Source organism: Gadus macrocephalus, chromosome 7, assembly GCF_031168955.1.
Source record: "Gadus macrocephalus chromosome 7, ASM3116895v1".
NCBI classification, from domain to species: domain Eukaryota; kingdom Metazoa; phylum Chordata; class Actinopteri; order Gadiformes; family Gadidae; genus Gadus; species Gadus macrocephalus.
Window position 1 is genome coordinate 1,763,784 of NC_082388.1, and position 24,967 is coordinate 1,788,750.

The following is a 24,967-nucleotide window of genomic DNA, read 5'->3' on the forward strand; positions in this document are numbered from 1 at the left end:
AAAGATGATTATAGATTATTGATGAGGATTACATTTATTCTTTTCCACACTTCATGAATAGAGTGTGAGGGTCGCCTCATACCATTTAACAGGGGACTTCTGTCATGTTTTACAATCCAAGTGGGGACCATCTTTTATATTTTTGTCTGTTCTTTGAATGTGAATTTATGTAAGACAGTTTTTTCTAGATTATATTTTTCCACAATAACATGACTTCAGTTTTAACTACCACAATTTATCACGGTTCAATCAATCAACAATCGCTGTTCCCTGCACTTGAACCGCCTTAAAGCTATCATCTGTCTTTTTGATGGAGTTACCTACAGCATATGTCAGAACCTGCACAATAGTATACAGACCATCAAAGAAAGTTTGATGTGTAGAATTTTGTTTTTAACTTTGTGCTGTTAAACAGAAAAGATGGTCCCCACTTGGATTGTACAGAATGACAGAAGTCCCCTCTTTGCCTGTACAAAATGAAACTGGTCCCCTGTTAATTGGTATGGAGCGACACTTACACTCCAGCATTTATGTATTCATTAGGTTAGAATTTTTTTTAACTGCTTTCTCTATAGTACAAAATAAATAATTTGCCATAGAGCCTTTAGACAGTTCTTCCATAGGTCATAAGAGACTTTTTTTCGTGAGAAAAAAAGACGCATAGATAACAGGGCTAACTAGGGCTGTCAATCAATAAAAATATTTAATCGTGATTAATCGCATTATTGTCCATTTTTACCTTGCAAATTGCAAATTAAACGCACATTTTTTAACCCTTCTAAATATATCTTAAAAGATGATTCTGATTATTGATGAGGATTACATTTATTCTTTTCCACACTTCATGAATAGATCCATGCAGGAGTGTGAGGGTCGCCCCATACCATATAACAGGGGACTTGTCATGTCATGTTTTACAATCCAAATGGGGACCATCTTTTATATTTTCCCATGTAAACGCACTGACAGAAGCAACAGTTGCAGTTGGAAAACACTCATTGAGTGGAACATTAGGCACAGACAGCTCCCTTGCTGCAGTGAATGGAGTCCCCTCTTTGATATGTAAATATCGCTTATGTATTCAAGTCCCCTCTTGGCAACTTCTTTAAAATAAATTAAAAAAAAACACATTTGAAGTTATATTATGACAAAATAACTTAAAACTAAACTCTGTATTATGTTTTTGTATTTTTTAAATGAGGTCCACACTTGGTCGATGAAAACCGATAGTCCCCTGTTGGTAAGGTAAACGTGTATGTGTGCGTGTGTGTGTGTGTGTGTGTGTGTGTGTGTGTGTGTGTGTGTTCCTCACAGGCCACACCAGAAGAGGTCAAAGGTTACCAGTGCTCAGTCTGTACAGCAGCATCAAACAGAGCTGATCAAGGTGTGTAAATGTCCACCAAGACGTTTGACTTCAGCTCTCCATGAACATCAGAATGCATCTCTTGTGGAGCTCATAGCCTCCAGGCTTCCCTCTTTAGACCAACTGACGTGAATCCAGGACAGATGCTTCTGATGTCTTCAGTGAGTTCAGAGTAAAGTTCTCCTTGATGTTTGTTTTGTTCCAGAGGGCTGAGGAGAACGCACACGCTTTTCTAGACAAGGAGCTGAAGAAGCTCTGGAGGGTTCTCTTCCCAGATTACCCACAATGCTCAGAGAGTCAGAGGGAGGAGGAGGAGGTGGATGGTAAGAAGGAGGAGCAGAGGAGGCACGCCATAGAGGGAGTGGTGGACATCACAAAGCTCTGCCTGATGGAGATGAACCAGGAGGAACTGGCCGACACACTGTGGGGCGGTAAGAGACTCTTATCTTGAAGACAGAATGATAATTATTTCAAAGAGCAGAATGAGACTCTTATTTGTTCTGTTCAGACTAAATGACATACTGTAATATTTTTCACATTCCTATGTAGGGTTATTTTGGGGCATCAGGTAAAATGGTTTGATCTAGATATGTGGGGTTATTGTGGGGTATAAGGTTAAATGGTTTGATCCAGATATGTAGGGTTATTGTGGGGATATTAGGTTAAATGGTTTGATCCAGATATGTAGGGTTATTGTGGGGTATAAGGTTAAATGGTTTGATCTAGATATGTAGGGTTATTGTACGTCCATCAGGGTAAAGAATTTTAAACAATAAACTGCAAATCAACAGCATAACAACTCAGTGGAAAAGATGCAGCACTATCTTGTTACACTATCAATTCACTTTTCACTTATTCACTATCATTCTTATCATTAGACCAATCATTATGCTGTTGAAAACAAAAAAAAATCATAAATAAATTATCCAGTCTTTGTCACAACCAGCTTCTCGAACCACAAGTAATGAAGCCAATAAATATCATGAAGTTGATCATTTTACAGGAAATATTGGTATGCTTCCACTGATGTCACCATCCACTAACTGATGTCTTCTGTTCATTCTCATTTAGGATCTGCTGCTGTCGAGTGCCAACATAAAATCAAGTCTCATTTGAAGAAGAAATTCCGGCATGTGTTTGAGGGACTCCCTAAAGCAGGAGAGAAAACAGATCTGAATGACTTCTACACAGAGATCTTCATCACAGAGAGAGGCATTGGAGAAGTCAACAAGGAACATGAGGTCAGACTGATTGAAACGGCTTCCAGGAAACCAGCCATGGAGGAAACACCAATCAGATGTGAAGACATCTTTAAACCCTTACCTGGACACGATCAACCAATCAGGACGATAATGACAACTGGAGTGGCTGGCATTGGTAAGACCGTCTTAACACACAAGTTCACTCTGGACTGGGCTGAAAGCAAAACCAACCAGGACATACACTTCACATTTCTCCTCACTTTCAGAGAGCTGAATTTACTGAAAGGGCAAGAGTTAAGCTTGGTGGAACTTCCTCATCATTTCTTTAATGAGACCAAAGAAGCAGGAATCTGTAGATACGACCGGTTCAACGTTGTCTTCATCTTGGATGGTCTGGATGAGTGTCGACTTCCTCTGGACTTCCAGAACAACCCGATCTGGACTGATGTCACAAAGCCGACCTCAGTGGACGTGCTGATGACAAACCTCATCAGGGGCGACCTGCTTCCCTCCGCTCGCATCTGGATAACCACACGCCCTGCGGCAGCCAATCAGATCCCTGCTGAGTGTGTTGACATGGTGACAGAGGTGAGGGGGTTCACCGACCCACAGAAGGAGGAGTACTTCAGAAAGAGATTCAAAGAGGAGACGCTGGCCAACAAAATCATCTCCCACGTCAAGAAATCCCGAAGCCTCCACATCATGTGTCACATCCCAGTCTTCTGTTGGATCACTGCTACAGTTCTGGAGGACATCTTAAAGGAATCCCAGATAGAAGAGATGCCCAAGACCGTGACTCAGATGTACAGCCACTTCCTGAGGGTCCTGTCCATACAGGGGGACAGGAAGTATCCTAGGAGTGCTGAAACAGATCCAGACTGGAGCTCAGAGAGCAGGGAAATCATTGTTTCTCTGGGAAAACTGGCTTTTAACCAGCTGGAGAAAGGCAACCTGATCTTCTACAAGGAAGACCTGGCAGACTGTGGCATCGACATCAAAGCAGCCTCAGTGTACTCAGGAGTGTTCACCCAGATCTTTAAAGAGGAGTTTGGGCTGTACCAGGCCAGGGTGTTCTGCTTTGTCCATCTGAGCGTCCAGGAGTTTCTGGCTGCCCTTTATGTCTTTCTGTCCTTCATCGATACTGGTATCAATCTGCTCTCAGAAGAACAACCCACCTCTGGGGAAGATAAACCCCTCCTCCTCTACCAGAGTGCTGTGGACAAGGCCTTACAGAGTGAGAACGGACACCTGGACTTGTTCCTCCGCTTCCTCCTGGGCCTCTCTCTGGAGACCAATCAGATTGTCCTACGAGGTCTGCTTGGACAGACAGAAACTAGCTCACTGACCAATACAAAAACAGTGTCTTACATCAAGAAGAAGATAAAAAGAGATCTATCTTCAGAGAGAAGCATCAATCTGTTCCACTGTCTCAATGAGCTGAACGACCGTTCTCTAGTGAAGGAGATCGAACAGTACCTGACATCAGGAAGTGATCCCCAAAAAACTCTCTCTCCTGCTCAACTGTCAGCTCTGGCCTTCATCCTACTGACATCAGAAGAGGAGCTGGACGTGTTTGACCTGAAGAAATACTCTGACTCAGAGAAGGGTCTTCTGAGGCTGCTGCCAGTGGTCAAAGCCTCAAAAACATCTCTGTAGGTTCACTCGTAACAGGAATTAAAATACACACTACACAATATACATAAAACTAAAATATAAGGTTAAAATAATATGCAAAAGATCCCTCTAAGTTCAGAACAAGATGTTTTACCAATCTACTCATAACCGAATAAAGTTAAGTTATATAATAATATACAAAACATCTTTGTAGGTGTCCTATTAACGTTTAATGTATTACAGTACACATAAAAGAATATTCAGAACAATAGAACATAGAAGTAGTTTTAATTTAAAGACATTTTCAATCTAAACTAAAGAAGCATTTAACATTTTGCATTGAATATTTTATGAACATTTATACATTTAATTTTTTGGTATATTTTGTTAAACTAATTACATTCCTTCATTATGGAATAACTTAAAGATTTATGTTATTTTAACATTCCTAACTTGTTCTGTTTATTGTGTGTGTAGCCTGAATGGCTGTTATCTGTCAGAGAGATGCTGTGAAGCTCTGGCCTCAGTTCTCAGCTCCAACTCTTCTAGTCTGAGAGAGCTGGACCTGAGTACCAATGATCTGCAGGATTCAGGAGTGAAGCTGCTCTCTGCTGGACTGGGGAGTCCACACTGTACACTGGAAACTCTCAGGTCAGTTTTACTCAAAGGTCAAACAATAACACCAAAAGGTTCAATATCAGAAGATATTTAACAGATTTACATCCAGAAAGGTTAGGTCATAAATACATTGTTTTCATAAGAATAACTAAACCTATTTATATTTTTGTTGGCATGATAGTATAGGTACACATTATATTCTTAGTTTGTTAATGATGGTATAATGTGTATGTCGTATAAGATTATTATTCTGATTATCATGTAGTCAGACAGTAAAGTGCGGTTTAGAGTTGTTTAATAAAGTTTAATAACAATCTATTAATAAAACTGTTGTTTAAGTGAAGTATAATAATAATTTTTGCTTGATAATTTATGATCTGTGTGAAATCTTGTCTTGATATTTTAAGATCCAGGTTATTCATATTGTTTATTATTTCATGTATTTTAAAAAACTGGTTTAATTCTCCCATAATTTAATTACAGTTCCTAACAGGTTGTGTTCATTTTGTTGAAAGGCTGAATAGCTGTGATCTGTCAGAGAGATGCTGTGAAGCTCTGGCCTCAGTTCTCAGCTCAAACTCCTCTAGTCTGAGAGAGCTGGACCTGAGTACCAATGATCTGCAGGATTCAGGAGTGAAGCAGCTCTCTGCTGGACTGGGGAGTCCACACTGTACACTGGAAACTCTCAGGTCAGTTATCAGCCTCTTCTTCAAACTGGTTATTCTAGCTTCCAGTAAGTGCTGCTCCTGCCTGATGCATTTCTGTTGCTCTTTTCCCTGCTGACAAAACACTCCCTGGTTCTATACAGTGTTAGAACCTGTGAAGAAACGGTCTTAGCGTACCAAACACATCAGACTTCTCCTGACTCTAACTGAACAATATCTCATTGAGTTGTAGCTATTGAGAAAGGAGCATTTGTTCCTGTTTCACATCCAAGTGAAGGAACTTCTGCTGTCTGTGATGATGTCATCTCCCCACTTCCTCTTCCTTTTCTCCGAATCTCAGGGTGACACAGCTTTGTCTCAATAAAGTATCAATTAAGCTTTTTCTTGTCCTCCAAATGGAATGAATACGCTTTATAAATGTGGTTATTTTAGTACAAACGACTCTCAACCAGATACAATAAATGGTGTGTGTGTGTGTGTGTGTGTGTGTGTGTGTGTGTGTGTGTGTGTGTGTGTGTGTGTGTAGCTTGTCTGGCTGCCTGGTCACACAGGGAGGCTGTGCTTCTCTGGCCTCAGCTCTGAGCTCCAACCCCTCCCATCTGAGAGAGCTGGACCTGAGCTACAATCACCCAGGAGACTCTGGAGCTGCGCTGCTCTCTGCTGGACTGGAGGATCCACGCTGGAGACTGGACACTCTCAGGTATGGAGAGGACAGCTCACCACTCAGGGACAAAGTCTCCTACAAGGATTCATGCTACTGCTAGATGAAGCAGTTTGAAGAGGCAGCTGTCACTCATGTTGTGTAGAACGTGATGAGACGGCAGATGATGAAGGTGAATGTTTCAACATGCTGCTCTAACTTTGTTTCCCCCCCAGTGTGGAGCACGGTGGAGTGTGGAGGCTGAAACCAGCTCTAAAGAAGTGTAAGGTTGAATCTCAATCCTTTGCTCGCTTCAAAATCTCAGCCCTAACCCTCGCTGTTGCGCGTTCACGCGCCGTGGAGCCATGTCCCAATACCAGTTTAAAGGTAGCTTAAGGGGTAGGGGGAGGGCTAACATCCCCTCAAAATTGAGATTTTCGATGGGCACCCTCAAAGCGCTTCAGTTCTGACTTGCTCCCACAATACCTTGCGAGAAAACGGAAAATCAAGAAATATCCTAGACAAGATGGAGGGCGAAAAGATGCGACAGGATTGGAAAAACACAAATGTAAGTGTTTTCTCTGTTATTAACTAGTAATTATTTTATTAATTATACTCTGCAGCCCGGCCGCGGACTCTCGGAAGATCGCGAAAGTCTGTGGCCGACTTTCGCGGAAGATCGCGAAAGTCCGCGGCCGACTTTCGCGGGCCGCCCGACTTTCGCGGGCCGCCCGACCCCGGTTCTCGGCCGGGCTGCAGAGCCCGATCACGGACTCTGCAGACCGGACTGCATACGACCGGGCTGGATATCATGTCGTATGATACCCAGATCTTCCATGTTCTAGTGACTCCAGGTTAAAAATAAGCTTTATACTAATATATTATATTATATTAGTAATATTCTATAAGTAATATTATATATACTAATATATTATATTATATTAGTAATATTCTATAAGTATTATTATATATACTAATATATTATATTATATTAGTAATATTACATGGTTGATCAATGTATTTTTTGTATTGGACATAACATATGGCCATATCACCCAGTTCTGGCATATAATTCCTAATTCCTTCTTATTCGTTTTCTTTCAGGACTTCGTTGAGTCCACTGCCACCAGCCCCCCCCACCTCTCCCTCATGCTCCTCCACCCCAGGCACCTCTTCCACCACCCCAGACACCCCTTCCAAGAGGAGAGTGCCAGGGAGCAGGCGAGGCATGAGGAGAGCGAGGCAAAGTTGGCGGAATGGTGGAGAAGATGTGATTCTCCACCATTCTCTCAAAAGCTGAGAGAGAGTGTGTGTGTGTGTGTATTTTTAGGTGTGCGTGTGTGTGTATTTTTAGATGTGTGGTTCAGTGTTTCTTATTTAAATAAAGTGTTTCTTCTAAAGTGTTCTTGTTCTTAACCGATTATTATCTAAGGGTGCACTCACACTAGGCCATCTGGCCGTGGCTGTTTTAGCACCTAACCGTGCTCAAATCTGCCAGTGTGAGTGTGGCCAGTCTGGCCAGGCCGGGCCAATTTGGCCACTTGGGAGAGGTGTGCTGCTACGGCACGGCCCGCTACGGTACAGATGCTAATGAGCCGACACGCGCACACGCACGGCTACGCAACCTGAGCTGGATGACGTATAGTCAATGCGATGACCACAGACATAATAAAGGCGACGAGCCTTCCTTCCCATTAAACGGTAAACATCGCGTCAAGCGGTTCAACTGTTGGTGTGTTCTCTGTGTTGTTGTCCATTGTTGTTAAAACTCTGACTGGCGGCAGACTTTATTATGGTCCATGCAGCGGACGCTTGGTGATGAAGTGTTACGACGTGATGACGTATGTACAAGGCCAGAGAACAATGGGGCCATTTGAGCATGGTTAGGTGTGAAAACGGCCAACGGCCACGGCCAGATGGCCTAGTGTGAGTGCACCCTAATACCACCTTTAACATGTAGCTAAGTGACATTCAAAATAAAGGTATATTACGAGGGACAAATAGTATGATTTTTTATTTTATTTTTTTAACACTTTATTTAAACATGCCAATTACAAAATATAAATACCATTTCAGGTTAAACATCTTTACAATGGGTCTTGCTCGTTGCCCGAGACAATGGCAGCCAGTCTGTCTCTTGTAACATTGCAGGGGTCTGGTTATCTGCTAGGGGGCACGGGGAGGCCATGATGATGTCACAGGGTAGGGTTGTCCCATTTGGTAGTGGATCGGTTAGGGGTAGCAATGAGGGGTAGCAATGAGCATGAGCAATGAGGGTTAGGGTTGAGATGTAGGGTTGAGACAGTGAGCAAAGAAACGGGATTGGGCCTTAGTGTCTGTTTGATTCATCCCATCACACACTCACTATTGAGATGGAAAGTCCATCCACACAGCAGGAAGTGAGATCACATCCTACTGGGAATGAAGATGATGGCTGACATCATGTATCTTACGTATAGTAATGCTGTCGACCATCACAATAAACCTGCTTGTATAAAACCCAGCAGGTATTACATTGATATATTATGCATTGGATAGTTAATAGTGTAGTGATTATTATCAGACATAATCATGATAATCATCATGAAGCTAACGTCTGGGCTCGGGGGAGTGGGGAGGTGGGTGAGAGGGGGGGTGACGGGGCTGAGGGGGGCGGTGGGGGTGCTGAGTGGGGGCTGAGGGTCCCGTCCCGGATCCCGGACTATAATGAAACTAATGTAACAATAGAGTAACTATAACATCACATGACCCCACAGCACCGGTGGGTGGGTGCTGAGGGTCCCGGTCCTGGAGGGGGGCTACGGGGGGCGGTGAGGGGGAGGGGGCTGAGGAGGGGGAGGGGTGCTACGGGGGGCGGTGAAGGGGAGGGGGGCTACGGGGGGCTGAGGAGGGGGAGGGGGAGGGGGGCTACGGGGGGCGGTGAGGGGGAGGGGGCTGAGGAGGGGGAGGGGGGCTACGGGGGGCTGAGGAGGGGGCTGAGGAGGGGGAGGGGGGCTACGGGGGAAGGTAAGGGGGAGGGGGGCTACGGGGGGCGGTGAGGGGGAGGGGGCTGAGGAGGGGGAGGCGGGGTCTGAAGCAATAGTGTAACTATCATCACATGACCCCCCCCCCCCCACATGTCATGTTCAGGAGAACAGTACTAGTGATGAATGAGTGTATTCATAACACTGTTGTTGATGTTTTCATAACGTTGTTGTTGATGTATTCATAATATTGTTGTTGATGTTTCAACGTCAGTGTTGAGGTGTGTGTATCTATGTATGTGTACATATGTATATGTATGGATGTGTTCATATCTATGTATATGTACACAGAGCGCAGGAGAACAGTACTAGTGATGATGATGATGATGATGAGGATGAAGAATGGTTCAGCAGCTCATCATGTCTGGTTCTCCCTCAGATGCCTGTGACCTCACACTGGACCCCAACACGGCCCACAGACTCCTCTCTTTGTCTGAGGACAACAGGAAGGTGACGCGGGTTACAGAGGACCAGTCGTATCCGGATCATCCAGAGAGATTTGACTCCTGGACCCAGGTGTTGGGTAGAGAGGCTCTGACTGGCCGCTGTTACTGGGAGGTAGAGTGGAAAGGAGGTGTTGGTATAGGAATGACATACAGAGGAATCACAAGGAGAGGAGGGGGTCGTGACAGGAGGCTTGGAGGGAACAACAAGTCCTGGGTACTTTATTGTGATGATGATCTTTACTCTGCCCGGTACAACGATAGGGAGACAGAACTCCCTCTCCCCCCCGCTGGCTCCACCAGAGTAGGAGTGTATCTGGACCGGCCTGCTGGCTCTCTGTCCTTCTACAAAGTGTCCCCAGGTGGAGGAGGATCCTCAGACACACTGACACACCTCCACACCTTCTGGTCCTCCTTCACCCAGGAGGACCTCCTCCCTGGGGTCGGGGTAGGGTGGTGGGGGTCCTCAGCGTCTCTGTGTCAGTTGTAGAAAAAAAAAAAACGGGCCCCGGGGCCTCATTGCTCCCTCAGTTGGAGAAAAATGGGGGGAAAGTTGTAAAAAAAAAAAGCAGCCTCTCCGCGAAACACACACACACAGGGTCCTCGGAGTCGGCGGGGCCTCAGTGTTATAGTCTCTCTCTCTCTCTCTCTCTCTCTCTCTCTCTCTCTCTCTCTCTCTCTCTCCCCGAGTATGAGGGGGGGGGTGACGGGGCTGAGAGGTTGAGAGGTTGAGGCTGAGGGTCCGGCTCCCGGACCCTCAGCCTCAACCTCTCACCTCACCCTCTCCTCAGACTCAAGATTATCATGTGTCAGACATGCAAACGGCGCACTTTTTTTATCATACATTTTGGGGACCTGTGTGGTTCGTGCAAATCCGAAGAGTTTTTTTTTTGGGGGGGGAGGGTGCGTCGATCGGTGCGCGCGTACAGGTGTCAATATTCCGTAATCTGACTGACTGAGACCCCCGTGCCTTCGAAGTAAAGAAAAGTGATTCCGGAAATGATTTTGTTATGGTACCAATCACAGCCCTTGCCGTCGCGTCGAAATATTGGATGCGCATGCGCACGGTAGAGCTTAGATCGGGCTAAGAAAATCAAGCCCGACCCCGACCCTCTGCACGTTCTGTCCTGACACATTAACTGTAATTATGAGCCCTGGCCATAGCCACGGGAACGTATTCTCAGCAGGGGGTGCTGGAAAAAAAAAACTCAGCCTGCACTAGACTCGCAACTCGCTACATTGATAAAAAAGATATATAGCAGCGCAGCTCAATTACACCAGTGCATGCGCGCGCAGAAAAATCGATCGTTGTGTTCACACCATGGTTCACATCCAGCTGCTCACAGAACAAGTTAAGCGCACCACCGCTCCCCTCACACTTTTTCATATAACTTTTTTTCAGCACTAAAATGAGCATTAAATAAATGCTGCGTCTCAAAATGCCTTGGACAGCAGCAACGATGACCCGCTTTGCCACGGGCCGAAACTGTGCGGAGCGACCACAGCCAGAGCGAACACAGCGGGGCAGAGGAGTGTCAGGAATAGTCTTTGGTGTACACATCAGTACGGCCTATTTGCACTACTGTTTAGTGGCAATGCAGTGTTTTATTCTATGCCTTTTTATTTTCGTATATTATTTCAATGAATACAATTTATTTATTTATAAAAACAAGATCTGGTCTTCAAATCTTTTTTCCAAATATAGGTCGTCTTACAATGGGGTTTGTGTTTATTTTCGGACCAATACGGTACAGCGGGCGCTCACATGACGTTAAGCATTTCCTGGTGCATAATGTGACGCTTCAGAAATTAAAATCCCGTTTCTCCCCGTTGACACGACAACACATAACCGGCGTTTTCAGAAATCTCCACTTTGGACGGAGTTTTTAGAAATAATCGTTTTCTGTGATAAGATAGGGCCTCAGACAGGGGGTGCTGCAGCACCCCCAGCACCCCTACTTCCCGCGGTACTGGCCCTAGCCCGATTTCAACCCGACATTTATTTTAACACATATGTAACTTTGTACACATTTGTTACTAGGCCTACACGGCTAAATACATATGTAAGGGATAATGTATAGAACGCCGGTCATTATCGGGAAAATAAGCCCCGACAGGGCGAACAGTAGGCCTACACCGACGCGCAGCGAAGGCGTCTTGCTTCGCCCTGAAGGGGCTTATTTTCGAAAATGACCGGCGACGTTCTATACATGATCCCACTTATTACACGGCTACTTGCCAAAACTAAAGAAATAACTTTACATGGTGCGCCTTTTTACAATTTATTCGTAACTTACCAGCATTCATTCATCATTTTTTCACAATGTCTTGTTTTTAAAAGATTTATGATGACTTTATGCTCTGTAAGGTGACCTTGGGTGGCTTGAAAGGCGCCTCTAAATTAAATGTATTATTATTATTATTATTCGTAGTGTTGATCAGCAGAGCAATAATAAATTGTCCGCAAAGACGGTGACGTCGCTTAGCAACAGAAGACACTGGGGTTAACAAGTCACCGGACTAGCTACCAAAGTGAACGGAGTGTTCCACGGCATTGAGAAGACCTGTGTAATAAAGGCCTATAATATTTCTGTTTATGGCATAGATTTCTCCTCAGATTAGGCCAATAAACCAATGATAAAAAAAAAATAAAAATGCTTGATCAAAGGCCCGGCCCGACCAGGCCCGAGGATAGTGGTGGGAAAATATCGGAGAAGGATGCACTTATTGTGCAGCAGGACGCAGGGTGCAAGTGCAGTTGGAAGTGGTCATGGCTAAAATTAGAAGCCACGACTGAGGTGAATACAGTGAAGCATAACTTTCCACTGTCTGACTTTTTCAAAAAAATTGAGAAAAGAGGATGTGCTAAATGCACACACTGCATTAAAGAAATGAATTATGCCAGCAGGGGTGTACATGCCCTGTATGCACACTGTAAGGCAGACATTCATCGGAGGAAAGTGACAACAACAATAACTACACAAAGTGTTGCACAGCTTCTCCGAAACCCTCCTCCAGAAACCCCCTAAGCAGCAGATAAGATCAGGGACAGTGCCAGGCCTATACTGCCAGTACCTGTACCTGTGATCGCATATCCAATGCAGAGGTGTGTGTTTGTGTGTGTGTGAAAATAAATTAACTTAGTTTAAAAAGGCACTTTAACCGAGTAACTAATATATTTTTTATCTTTCTAGGCATATAGCATAGGCCTTCTCATGATAATAGGATATAATGCCGTCATATTTTTTCCGACTTCGGGTAGCTCTCTCTTTTTTTGTCATACATGTGTTTGCATCCCTGATGTGTGATAATGACACATTATCACACATGCAAACACACACACACACACATGAGGGGGCGGATGGGGGGGGGGTGAGAGTGAGGGTGAGGGAGGAGGGTGAGCATGCGTTACACACACATGTGCCCGCACACACACATCATCTCCTCATTGAGCCCACTTGGTTCACCTGGAGACCACTGGCCATCAGAACGCCACGCCCACTTACGAATTGGTCTCCCTCACTGCTCTCCTGTTCAGACTCAACGGGCAAAGCCCTTGACACATGTGTGAGGGCATAGAGAGGCCTCAGGTGAGCTCTGCTGTGTTGTAGAGGAGCTGCTCTGGCCTGATCAGGATCGGAGGGGGGGTACAGACTGATGTACATGTGTGGGATGGCTCAACGGGCTGGGTGGGTCTATGTTTTCTCAGATGGTCCAGATGGCACTGCCATTGGTCCTTTCCGTTATCATGCTCTATGTGGTCATCAAGTTATCTCCCTGTGTGTTTCACCGGATGACCGCCCCCCAACCGCCCCCCCCGGGGACTGCCCCGATCTTGTTGCCCCCCCTCAGGGTAGCTGTGTTAGAGAGCCCCCCCCCTCCCGTCGTAAGGTCTGGTGCCCCAAACTTCCCCCCGTTTCTAAGGCTAAGCCTTCCTCTGGGCCCTTTAGTGTTGTTCAGACCAACAGAACCACTTTTCTGCTGGGGACAGTGAGAGCTGTCAGAGGAAGGTGGAGCTTCACTGCCCAGTAGAGGGCGGTGTCTGGACAGTCCATTTCCTTTATTTTACAATTTAAATCTGCTTTGGTTTAATCATGAATAACCTAATGAGTTTTTTATTTTTTAATTAACCTACTGCCTTTTATGCTTCATTTTGTTGATTTATTTAATTGTTAATTGTTTACCAGTAGATAAACTGAATTCTCCTTTAAAGGGTGATCTTTAAACTACGTTTAATATGATCATGAGAGAAGAATGTAGAATGTTGGTGTATTTTAGTGTCTCTCTGTGTCCACATCTCTTAGTCTAGGAACAGGCCAGTGCCTCTCCTACTGTATGAAGTGTTATTTCCAACATTCTGCCATTTGTGATGTCCCAACAAGGACGAACCAACCCTGTCGTCTGGGACACAGCCAGGACACATACCTTATCAAGGGAGACTGTTATTTTGTTATTCACGCTTTCTTTCCTATAATACTGGCCCCAACCCTTTTGGTTTGGTGAGAAGAGGGATGGACAGCCAAAGAGCACGTCTGGAGACTGCTCCTCACCTCTTACACTGAGACTATCCCACCTAAGTCTGTACCTGTGCTGTATTACATCCTCCAATAAACCTTCTTTTCAACCCTCTGATCCAACCTGGCCTCCAAAAGTTGCTTTGATTTCCACCTCAAGAATTACTACTACTACTACAGAGAAATACACAACGCAGAGTCTTTACGAACAGTTTAGAAATAAGCTGAAATCTAACACATCTGTTTCACCTAATTTATATTCTTATTTTTATTTTTAGTTGGCCTACGGAAAGCTTCTTTGCAGTCAGTTCAGCTGAACATTTTACTGTATGACAGTAACAAATAAGTTACCCTTTCTAAAAAAAATCAGTGCAATAACTGAGTTTTGCCAAAATACTCCAACAATGTTACAGTATCAAATATAGGTGTACAGTATGACTCTGGGATTGTGAGTTTAGCCCATTGGAGCTCATTGGATAGACAAATATGCATTGAGATACAATTGTATCAATGCAATATTTATGTGATATATTCAGAGTATTGTATTAAGATATGGCAACAATATTTATACTGTATGTACCACCTAATTGCAACTTTAAAAAAGGAAGCTTTTTCTAAACAATTGTATACATTTGAATATGTAACATGGCCTCATAAAGTCCAAACATAGGTAAACAGTATTTTGATGGAAGTGTTTTAAATTGATCACACGTTTAGTGTTTAATTGATGCTCTCTAAGAGATATTCATATGATCGTTGTGTTTCTCGTTTTGGTGGAAAAAAATCTGTTCCATGAGAGAACATGGTTTTGAGTGCAGTGTTTCGTTTCGAAAGAGATGTGTGGAGTTTTGACAAAATGGTAAACTCGTTCCAGATTTGTCCTTAGTGTTTTGAGAAATTGAGCTATAGTTTCAGAAAACGGGTTTAAACAATTGAGAAAAACTGTAAGAAAAGCTTCCTGCTTGTTCAGAACACCGCTGATAGACTCCTAGGGCCCTATTTTAACGGTTTGAAACGCAAAATAAATATTCAAATTGTTTTTATTGTATGTCACGTGATCAAACGGACGGGTGAGAGCCGCGAGACTCAATCCAAACCAGTTGAAAGCAAAGTAAAGTGCAGCAGAAATGTCTCGTTGCAGTTTTAAAGGGTCCATACCAGGCTAGGTTTGTGGTGTTGTGTCACCATCTAGAGGTCCAATCTGTCCAATCCAGCGTTACCTATTACATCTGTGGAGAGATTTCAATTGATACTGAACCTTGAAATAGTGTGCCTACATTCAACAGGGACTGACCTTTGACCTCTGGGCCTAGATTCGTCTGGGAATAGCTTTTGACCTCTTGATCTAGAGTCATCAGGGAGTGACCTATGACCCCTAGGTCCTGTGGGTCTAGATACTTCAGGGAGTGACCTGTGACCCCTAGGACCTCTGGGTCTGAGGTTGACGGGGGGTGGGGGGGGTAAGGGGGAGGGGGGGTGAGGCTGAGGGGGGGGGGGGGGGGGGGGCGGGGGTAATCACTGCTCCCCGGTTGTCCCAGGTCTGACCGTTTTCCTCGATTGTAAACACACAAAAGATGGAACTATGCACACAATTCTGAAAAGTTTGGGATTGTGAAGCTGATTAGGAGCTGATCATGAGGCTCATTTTCACACAGTAACAAATAAATATTTGCTTTGTTACCTTTTCGTACTTGTGCACTAATTTCATCATTGCATCCCCCGAAAGACAGTCTAAACATTTTCTTACGGTAGTGTTTTTCCTTTTACTTATCAGTGCAATTACTGTACTGGGAGTTTTGCCAAAATAGGTAACATTGGATTATTTTCAGAAGTCCAACAATGTTGCAGTATCAACTATAGGTGTACAGTACGACTCTGTGGGATTGTGAGTTTAGCCCATTGGAGCTCATTGGATAGACAAATATGCATTGTTTCCTATTCTGCTACGATTGTGTCAATGCAATATTTATATTCTATGTTCCCAGTATTGTATTACAATATGACAACAGGGCCGCGCAGAGACCTTTGAGGGGCAGGGGCGCTGATTCAAAAACTGCTTTAGTATTACGTCAAATTTGATACAAACCTTTCTGTAGTATTGATACTGTATGTGAAACTACATTTAGTTTGAGTAACGGTTGCAAGGTAAGGCCCCACGTTTCATTTTTAGTTGTACATTTAGGTTAAATTGAGGATTCAGTATTATGTAGAATGTCCCATTGTCTGTAGGGATATAGTATGGATACTACGATGTACGATCGTATGTAAGATCACACGATACATTTGGTTTGAACAAGGGTAATTCATTATTTAAAATAAAGATGACATAATGTTAACTACTCTGGTTTCATGTGCAGTTGTTTTAATAAAATGTACTTTATTTGTTAAATCCCCCCGTCGGGCTCCGCCCCCCTGGACGGGGGCCTCGGGCTCCGCCCCCCTGGGGGCGTCCAGCTCCATGCTGACGGCCGACGTGGCTCTGAGACCCTCGAAGCACAGCTCCCTCCTGGGCTGGACCAGCCAGCTCAGCCCCTCCCCCTGCTGCTGCTGCTCCTCCACCTCAAGCATTTTATTAGCCGTTCTCTCTAATTATTTTTTGCTGGAGAAGGAGGTGTGCAGCTGAAAGGAGTCGTAGTGAAACAAATGTTGTTTCGACCTGGCATCCGAGAGGGCCTACTTCAGTGCTCCGTTAACGTGTCCGATTTTTAGACTGGTTCATCTGCTGCTCAATAACTCTCACGGTCCTCTGCTTGCGATCATTGTGATTCATCATGTATTGATCCATTTATTCAAAAGATCCAAAGGCAAAGAACAGGTGCATTACGGTATCATTTTATATTGTTGTTGGACCGGAGTGGGGGGATGGGCACGCATGCGTTCTATATTTCTGCATCCGGTACGTCATGAAATAGGGCGTAGCCATAGACCCATGATGCGGAAGCATATCGCTCCTTGATGTTGCCCTGCGCCACTGAGCAGTTTACATAGGAATGAATAGGTGCCATTTTGGAATCCGGTGTCCATTCTATGGCCGTTTCTCAATTCGCGTACTTGTGCGTGCTCGTGTGCTCGTGGACTCGTGAAACGTCATCAGTCGTTGCCCGAGCACTGTTCCAATTCGAAGTACGCATCAAGCGAGTACTGTCGTAAAACCCGGAAGTGTTCTTGATGCGTGCTTGATCTCGCCGTTTCACCGAGCATGCATCGGAGGTGGCTCATGTGTGATATATAATATATCATATAATAATAATATAAGAGAATATATAAATATATATATATAAAGTCGTGTGTGTATAGCTTATACACATGACAGGACATGCATATCTTTTCAATTTTTATTCATTCAGAATATTTACATTCTATTTGAAAATGAAAGAGGCTGGGATTTAGTTTTATACCTTTTCTTTATATTGTTCAGTAGTATATGCCTTAATGAGGCCGTAGCACAGTTAACGGACGAGCAGAGGTGGTGACGTCATCGAGTCCGCTGCTGTTCCAATGGCAGGTACGTACTCGCGTGCTCGCAAGTCTGTGCTTGAAGTACGTACTTGCAAATCATCGAGTCCGTAGTACGCGTGCTAGGAATTGAGAAACGGCCTATAATAGGTCCATGGTTTCAATGGGGGAGAGGAGGAAAGTCCTCCTCTGAGTTGGTGTGACCTTACAGGCGTCTGATTCGCGCAAAAATCTAGTCGCGCTTCGCTATGAACCAATCAGCAGGATCCCTGGCTGGTGAGCAGTGTTGCCAGATTGGGCAGATTTCCCACCCAATTGGGCTACTTTTAACTGCTTTAGGCTGCGAAAATTATCATTGGGCGGGAAATTTACCCAATATGGCAACGCTGTCGATAACAAACAAACCCGCTCTGCCTGCATTGCCGCTCAGTCAAATGCCGCTTTTCCACCGCACATGTAGCTCGACTCGACTCGACTCGACTCGACTCGACTCGACTCGACTCGACTCGACACGACTCGACACGACTCGACACGGTAGCAGCACGGGTCGTTTTCCACCGCAAATAGTACCTCCTGCACGTGGGCGGGGTCGGCTGCGCGAAAGGGCCGTGACGTATTTTTGTATGCGACGCAAACAACACCTACGCAACCCACACATGGACAGAACCCACATAACAACAATGGAGGACATCGATAACATTACTATTATTAGCTGGCATGTTGAAGAAGTTGAAGAAGTGGAATATGTTGGCTGCGGCGCTGCTATGGCTGTTACCAGCATGGTTGCCATGTCGCTCTCGTGACTTCGTCACACTCTCTGGCCAATCAGTGGCCGGCCGTCTGCCGACGTCACCTTTTAGCATCGGCTCAGCTCGCTTGGAACCTAGAGCGAGGCGGTACTAAAAAAAGCAGCCACTTCAGGTACCACATACCATGTTTTCGCGGTGGAAACGCAAAAAATGCGAGCTGAATCGAGTCGAGTCGAGTCGTGTCGAGCTGGTACCATGCAGTGGAAAAGCGGCATAAGAGACGCAAAGCAGTTGAAATCATCTGAAGGATAACGAGATTCTAACATTTGCGAATAAAGTGTACAATGGAAACAGAGGACATTGTTCATGTTTAATTACACAAAGCACTCCATTCATTGAGTTACAGTGCTAAGTTAGCGACCAAAGAAAAAGGTAGACCACTTCGCAAAATCGAGATCACCAAAAGTAATGGCAACGTCAGTGTTGTGGGTGCTACATGGTTTGCTAGGTACTCATGGCTTACTGGTAGCATTAGCAATCGACTGTATGGCTGGCCCTGTTTGCTAATGAATAATGGCAAATCTCCAACGTGGGCTGTTTATGGTTCACGTTGTTCACGTTGATTCATACACAACACGTTGTTCACGTTGGTGCTGCTATGCGACTTTCCTTGCTAGGCACCATGCCTATAGATCAGGTTGAATCTAGAATAATGTTCTCGTTCTTTTACTAGTTTGCTACTCTGACCGTTCTGTTTGATATTGTGGAAAGGGTGAATGATTCAGAGCATGATGCATTTTAAATGGCATCACTTTTGGTCAGTCTTTTCTTAAAACAATTGTACCTGAAAATAAACATAGCTAAATTATCATTGAGGGCAAAAATAGGCCCAGATTTTTTTTATTTACTTTTACAAATCAAGAGTAGGCCTGATTTGACTAATGGGCTTTGCATCCTTTCCTTCTGCCCTTGTAGTCCATTTCAAAGACATGCTGCCCACCAGCTTTCAAATTACAGTGATGCCACTGGTGGCTTTGTATCAAATTTATTCACGTAACTATCCCTCCCTACTATTTTGTAGTTCACCAAAACACCCTGAAACAACTTGAGTCTCACATTCTTATGCCACCATACACCAACAGTGCAAGCAGGCCAATGGCAACCAAGCGCACGGCCCTTCCTCCCTCACTTTAAAAACTACCAGCCGCCACTGGTGTATATGTATATATGTGTATATATATATATGCACGTAGAATTCAGGGCCTCCTCTCGGCGGACTGGACTCCGGGGTCGTGACCTCTGCTCCCTGCCCCCCGCCCCGTCCAGGACTGGTGTCCAGCGACACCTAGCCCCCGCCCGTCTCGGGCCGCTTGGAGGAGGGCCTGAGCCTGGGGCCCGTGTGCCGCTGCGCCGGAGACCTGCTGCCCGTGCTCCAGGTCAGGGCCCGGCGCCAAGAGGTGAGATCTGCCCGGCGACGGCCTCCCATTGGACGGCTCCGCCTCCCACCCGCGGCCTCTGAGGCAGAGCTCTGGTTGTGATGACGGACAGCGCCGTGGTTCTGAGTAGTGCCGGAAGTCGTAGCGCGGCTTAATGGCGGCGGCGGTGGGAGCACTTTGATTGGAAGCATGACCGGCTCATTCGGGTTACGACACACCACAACAAAAAGCCTTGGGGGGGTTTGTATATTGTGCAAAGTTTAAATGGAAGTACACCGCAGTGCTGGCATTACTCAACAGCAACACTGTGGGTGTTGGTGTGTGTGTGTGTGTGTGTGTGTGTGTGTGTGTGTGTGTGTGTGTGTGTGTGTGTGTGTGTGTGTGTGTGTGTGTGTGTGTGTGTGTGTGTGTGTGTGTGTGAATCATGCAGAGGTCTAGGAAAGCAGAACCACTGTGCTAGCTTCTGGGGGAGAACAGGAAGTCTCGTTCAGGAAGCAAAAGTTAAGCGTTAAACCCAAACCAAAGTCACTTGGAGGCACTTCTCTCTTTATGGAGACAAAGAACAACACTTTGTAAACGAGTCTGATAAAAACCATTATAAAGGGAGTCCAAAGAATATAAAAAAGAAAGTGATTACTTGAAAAAACTAATGTTTTCTCAGAATGGCCTCTGAAGTATGTTTGGGTGGTGTCCCCTAGTGACTGTATGTTTGGGTGGTGTCCCCTAGTGACTGTATGTTTGGGTGGTGTCTCCTAGTGACTGTATGTTTGGGTGGTGTCCCCTAGTGACTGTATGTTTGGGTGGTGTCTCCTGGTGACTGTATGTTTGGGTGGTGTCTCCTAGTTTATATTTGGGTGGTGTCTGAATTATTATGTTTTCTGTTGTACTTAGTTGTATAATTATTGTGGTCAATTGTTGTAAATAGTTCCATGAAACATGAAAGTTACAATTAGTGTTAGGGTTTAAGAAATAAACATGTTATGTGTAATATGTTTAAATATAACATAACTTTTTTTATAAATTGTTCATTTATAAAAACGTATTTATCCACTAATCTTTCTAAAATAGAGAACAGCCTCCATTCTCTCCCTGCTCTCCTGGGCTCTCCTTTCCTCTGCCTCCCTCTGCAACCTCATGTCCTCTTTAAGGACGTCCAGTAGCTCATCCTCTGTCCCTCTTTCTCTGTCTGGACCTGGGCCCTCGCTGTCTGTCCTCCTCCTCCTCCTCCTCCTCCTCCTCCTCCTGCTCCTGCTCCTGCTCCTCCTCCTCTTCCGCCTCCTCTTCCTCCTCCTCCTCTTCCTCCTGCTCCTCCTCTGCCTCCTCCTCCTCCTCTTCCTCCTCCTCTTCCTCTTCCTCCTGCTTCTCCTCCGCCTCCTCCTCCTCTTCCTCCTCTTCCTCCTCTACCTCCTCTTCCTCTTCCTCCTCCTCCCCTTCCTCTTCCTCCTCTTCCTCTTCCTCCTCCTCCTGATCCACCATTGCTGTACTTGGCCCTGGTGTGTCCTCAGGGATGGAGGCAATTAGGACAGGGGGGTTGGTGGAATGCCTCTGTCCCAATACCTCATCCATGAGGACCAACCAGGGCCAAGTGGCAGCACTGGGTTTCCCACCCACCCCCTGGCCTGACCCTGGACACGTACAGGTTATAAAGTTAGAACAGCTTATTGTTAGTGTGATGGTTTAGAGCAGGATAACAGCTGACTGATATAAAGTTAGAACAGCTTATTGTTAGTGTGATGGTTTAGAGCAGGATAACAGCTGACTGACATAAAGTTATAACAGCTTATTGTTATGGTGTGATGGTTTAGAGCAGGATAACAGCTGACTGACATAAAGTTATAACAGCTTATTGTTATAGTGTGATGGTTTAGAGCAGGATAACAGCTGACTGATCTAAAGTTATAACAGCTTATTGTTAGTGTGATGAGCTCCATGTAACAACATGCAATAAGCATATCGAATGACATCACTAATTCAATTAAATTCAAATCACTTTATTCTTCCCTGAGGAGCAATTTAAAGGGGAGGCACATAACAGTAGCTAAAAAAGAGACACAATCAACAAACTCAAGCAGCCCACAAACACTACACAATCAAGCAACACACCATCGTAACAACAACATTCAACACATGAGTAAAAAGTGCTTCATGAAGTGCTTCCATTCTAAAGTACAGCAGGTTGATGAGTCAGTGACCAGCATTAAGGAGCTGGACAGCCCTGGGGGTGAAGACTGCCTTCCTCCTCTGTGTCCGACAGCCTGGAGTCTGCGTCCTGAGGGGCGCCACTCGTACTCAGGGAACAGACATGTTGGTCTGTGGTGACATGCAGTAACATACTGATAGTCTACACAGGCTATTGTTACATGGTATTATTATATTATATATAGGCCTATTTATTACACATATTCTTTAAGGCAGACTTTCCAGTTGGCTCAGTGATCCTAGTGTGTGTGTGTGTGTGTGTGTGTGTGTGTGTGTGTGTGTGTGTGTGTGTGTGTGTGTGTGTGTGTGTGTGTGTGTGTGTGTGTGTGTGTGTGTATGTGTGTGTTACGATATCTTCGTTTTCCCCTAAAACACGTGACACGCGCTGAGAGGGGCGGCTCCTGGAACTTCCCCCTCTGAAGGGTCGGTCGCATCGATCAGCCCTTCTTCCTCCACTTTAAAACCTTTCCCCTGATTTACTCGTTATATAAACACTTTAACCTTAGTTTCTTCTTGCATTTATACTTTTACAACTTTTTTTATCGTATGGACGCATTTTAATCCTGGAGAGATAAGGTAAGAAAAGGTAAGAGACAGCTTACTACCGTTTATATTGTCTTTAGGTAACTGGTATATAATAATGATCAACCAGTTTACTACCGTTTATATCTGTTTTATAGAGAATACATCTTAATGTTTGTTGCAACTTATAATGTAATAAAGACTCATAATGTATTAACGGCTCATAATGTAATCATTTCAATGTATTAAAAGTTCATAATGTTATAATCGGCTCATAATGTAATAAAATCACGGACGCATAACGTTATAAGGGCTTTGCGCATAATGTAATACTGTAATAACTTATTACATTAAGAACCTTATTGATACCGCTCATAATGTTATAACAGTTCATAATGTGATAATAGTACATATAGTGAGAAAAGTGTTGCATTATCATAATGCTTACTTCTGCCATCCCTGCAGGAGTGGAAGGAAATGCTTAAACCTGTGTCTGTCTCTCAGCAAGATCACACATTTCTGCAAACATGCTGGAGCATTAGCCAACTTAGATGCCATATACTGAACCTCGCTCCCAATAAGTGGCAGGCCTCATAAAAAGGAAGAGAAGCCTTATTCTTTAACGCATCATCCTCCATAGGTAAAATCCATGGTATAAAGGCAACAACTGTAAACACTGACAACTAATGCACTTTTGGGCAGGGGTTTGTTATTGAGTTTGACTATGATTTGTACATATGTTGCGCTACAGTAACCAACTCAAAAGCTGTCAGGAGAAGAGGTTGGATTAGGGAAGAAGGAGGGGGACTGTAGTTCATGTATTTTAATGTTCTTTGCTACAATAACATAACTACTGCAATGAAAACACATTTAAAATGTTACTTTTCAAAAAAGTAAGTGAACACTCTTTCCTTCCATACAACCTTACGAAGACCTTCCAATAAAAACGTAGCAGTTTTTTTTTATGGTCTTTAATGCCAATTTAATAAAGGCAATTTAATAAACATTATTTTCCTACTACTTGAAATACATGATACAAGCTGCATAACATGTCAATTAAAACTTATTTTATTTTGGAACTTTTGAACAATAACAAAAAAGTCATCAAAAACGTTGGAGATCTGAACATCAAATTAGTCTCACAATATATACCAGCTATATATAGTATGTGAGTCTAGAACAGACATAGGGATGTCATAGAAAACATGAAACAGATCAAAGGCTCTTTAAATGTAAACACAGCCTGTCAGAACACAAAAGTAAAAATATAAGTCCAAATAAATGTAACTAAACAATATGCCTATAAACATGATCATAAATTACAGCAAATTATAGTCATAAAATAAAGTCAAGGGGGCTCCATTTGTCAGTGGTCAGTGACTGTGCCAGTGATCACTCAAATCACTTTATTTCTTCCAATGAATGTCTTTAATTTGGAACCATCCAAAGGATATATATGTCGAATCACGATCCATGCTGTAATCCACCTGGCATTTTGGCTGAAGAGCTGCCTGATGTTGGATGCAAGGCCACTATTACGTCCAGCTGCTTTATATAACCTACAAATACTAATGCTGCAGTCTTCATCCATCACAATATTTAAACATTCCACCAAAGAATCACGTATAATTTTTTTTGGTAGGAATGGCAGGGTTAGCTCTCTGAACAAGTTGGAAACTCTGTTGAAGGTGCCCAGCATTGTCATATCCATCAACAGGCAATACTGGATAATGGTTGACAGTACAATCAAAGGCAAATTAGGGCTAGCAATGAAGTCAGGGTCAGCAAGGAAGATATGTTTTGGCACTGTAGGACATGCAGAAGGAACAGTATCAGGGTCAGTGTAACGGACAGTGTGGAGGTCACCATGTAGGACATCATTGGGATCACCATAAGGAACATCACATGAGTCACCATGTAGGACATCATTGGGATCACCATAAGGAACATCACATGAGTCACCATGTAGGACATCATTGGAATCACCATAAGGAACATCACATGAGTCACCATGTAGGACATCATTGGGATCACCATAAGGAACATCACATGAGTCACCATGTAGGACATCACTGGGATCACCATAAGGATCATCACATGAGTCACCATGTAGGACATCATTGGGATCACCATAAGGAACATCACATGAGTCACCATGTAGTACATCATTGGAATTTCCAGGAGGGTAATTGTTGGGGTCAGAGTGATGGTCAGAGTCAGGGACAGCATCAGAGCCAGTATTATAAAGAAGCCCCCTCTGCTTCTCTGAATTCTTTGAATGAATGGTCTTACTGGTCCATCAAGACTAACAGAATGGTCCCCACAACCTTCAGCAAAATGGCCTAGAATCAGCAATGGCAGACTTTCATCGTAGTGACCATGTGGGGATAGTATTGCTGTTGCATCAACTCCAAGCGTTGACACATTCATAAGCTGTACATTGAATATGGTTGATGTTCTTTGTAGAGTCAAATGATCACCATATGTACCACTGTGCTGCATGCTTTGCACAGTCATGCCATT

General features: G+C 44.2%; 2 protein-coding genes and 2 long non-coding RNA genes across 35 annotated transcripts in view; 3 read left to right on the forward strand and 1 right to left on the reverse strand.

Annotated features, from left to right (window-relative positions):
* The window catches only part of LOC132460630 (NACHT, LRR and PYD domains-containing protein 3-like), a 521,671-nt gene that overhangs the window by 343,189 nt on the left and 153,515 nt on the right, over positions 1 to 24,967 (reverse strand). The gene's annotated exons all lie outside the window — the stretch shown is intronic.
* LOC132460633 (NACHT, LRR and PYD domains-containing protein 12-like) overlaps positions 1 to 24,967 on the forward strand; it is a 272,380-nt gene that overhangs the window by 211,934 nt on the left and 35,479 nt on the right. For 23 of the 32 annotated variants that reach the window (XR_009526396.1, XR_009526397.1, XM_060055383.1 and 20 more), the window contains 5 exons: positions 1,315 to 1,384; positions 1,569 to 1,794; positions 2,435 to 4,217; positions 4,657 to 4,830; positions 5,313 to 5,486. The exons of 2 other annotated variants lie outside the window; for them this stretch is intronic. Coding sequence is in view for 27 of the 30 variants with exons in the window: in XM_060055383.1 (XP_059911366.1) it covers positions 1,315 to 1,384; positions 1,569 to 1,794; positions 2,435 to 4,217; positions 4,657 to 4,830; positions 5,313 to 5,486 (2,427 nt within the window). In the remaining 3 variants the exon portion in view is untranslated. Of the gene's footprint in view, positions 1 to 1,314; positions 1,385 to 1,568; positions 1,795 to 2,434; positions 4,218 to 4,656; positions 4,831 to 5,312; positions 5,487 to 5,988; positions 6,163 to 6,338; positions 6,391 to 8,435; positions 8,708 to 9,504; positions 10,170 to 22,308; positions 22,509 to 24,967 lie in introns of those variants that run through there. 7 more of the 32 variants (XM_060055391.1, XM_060055398.1, XM_060055395.1 and 4 more) reach the window with 6 other exon arrangements.
* LOC132460757 (uncharacterized) lies at positions 10,370 to 14,200 on the forward strand. Its single transcript, XR_009526409.1, has 2 exons — positions 10,370 to 12,988; positions 13,164 to 14,200. It is a non-coding gene; the product is annotated as an uncharacterized LOC132460757 (long non-coding RNA).
* On the forward strand, positions 22,506 to 24,442 carry LOC132460764 (uncharacterized). Its single transcript, XR_009526417.1, has 2 exons — positions 22,506 to 23,556; positions 23,610 to 24,442. It is a non-coding gene; the product is annotated as an uncharacterized LOC132460764 (long non-coding RNA).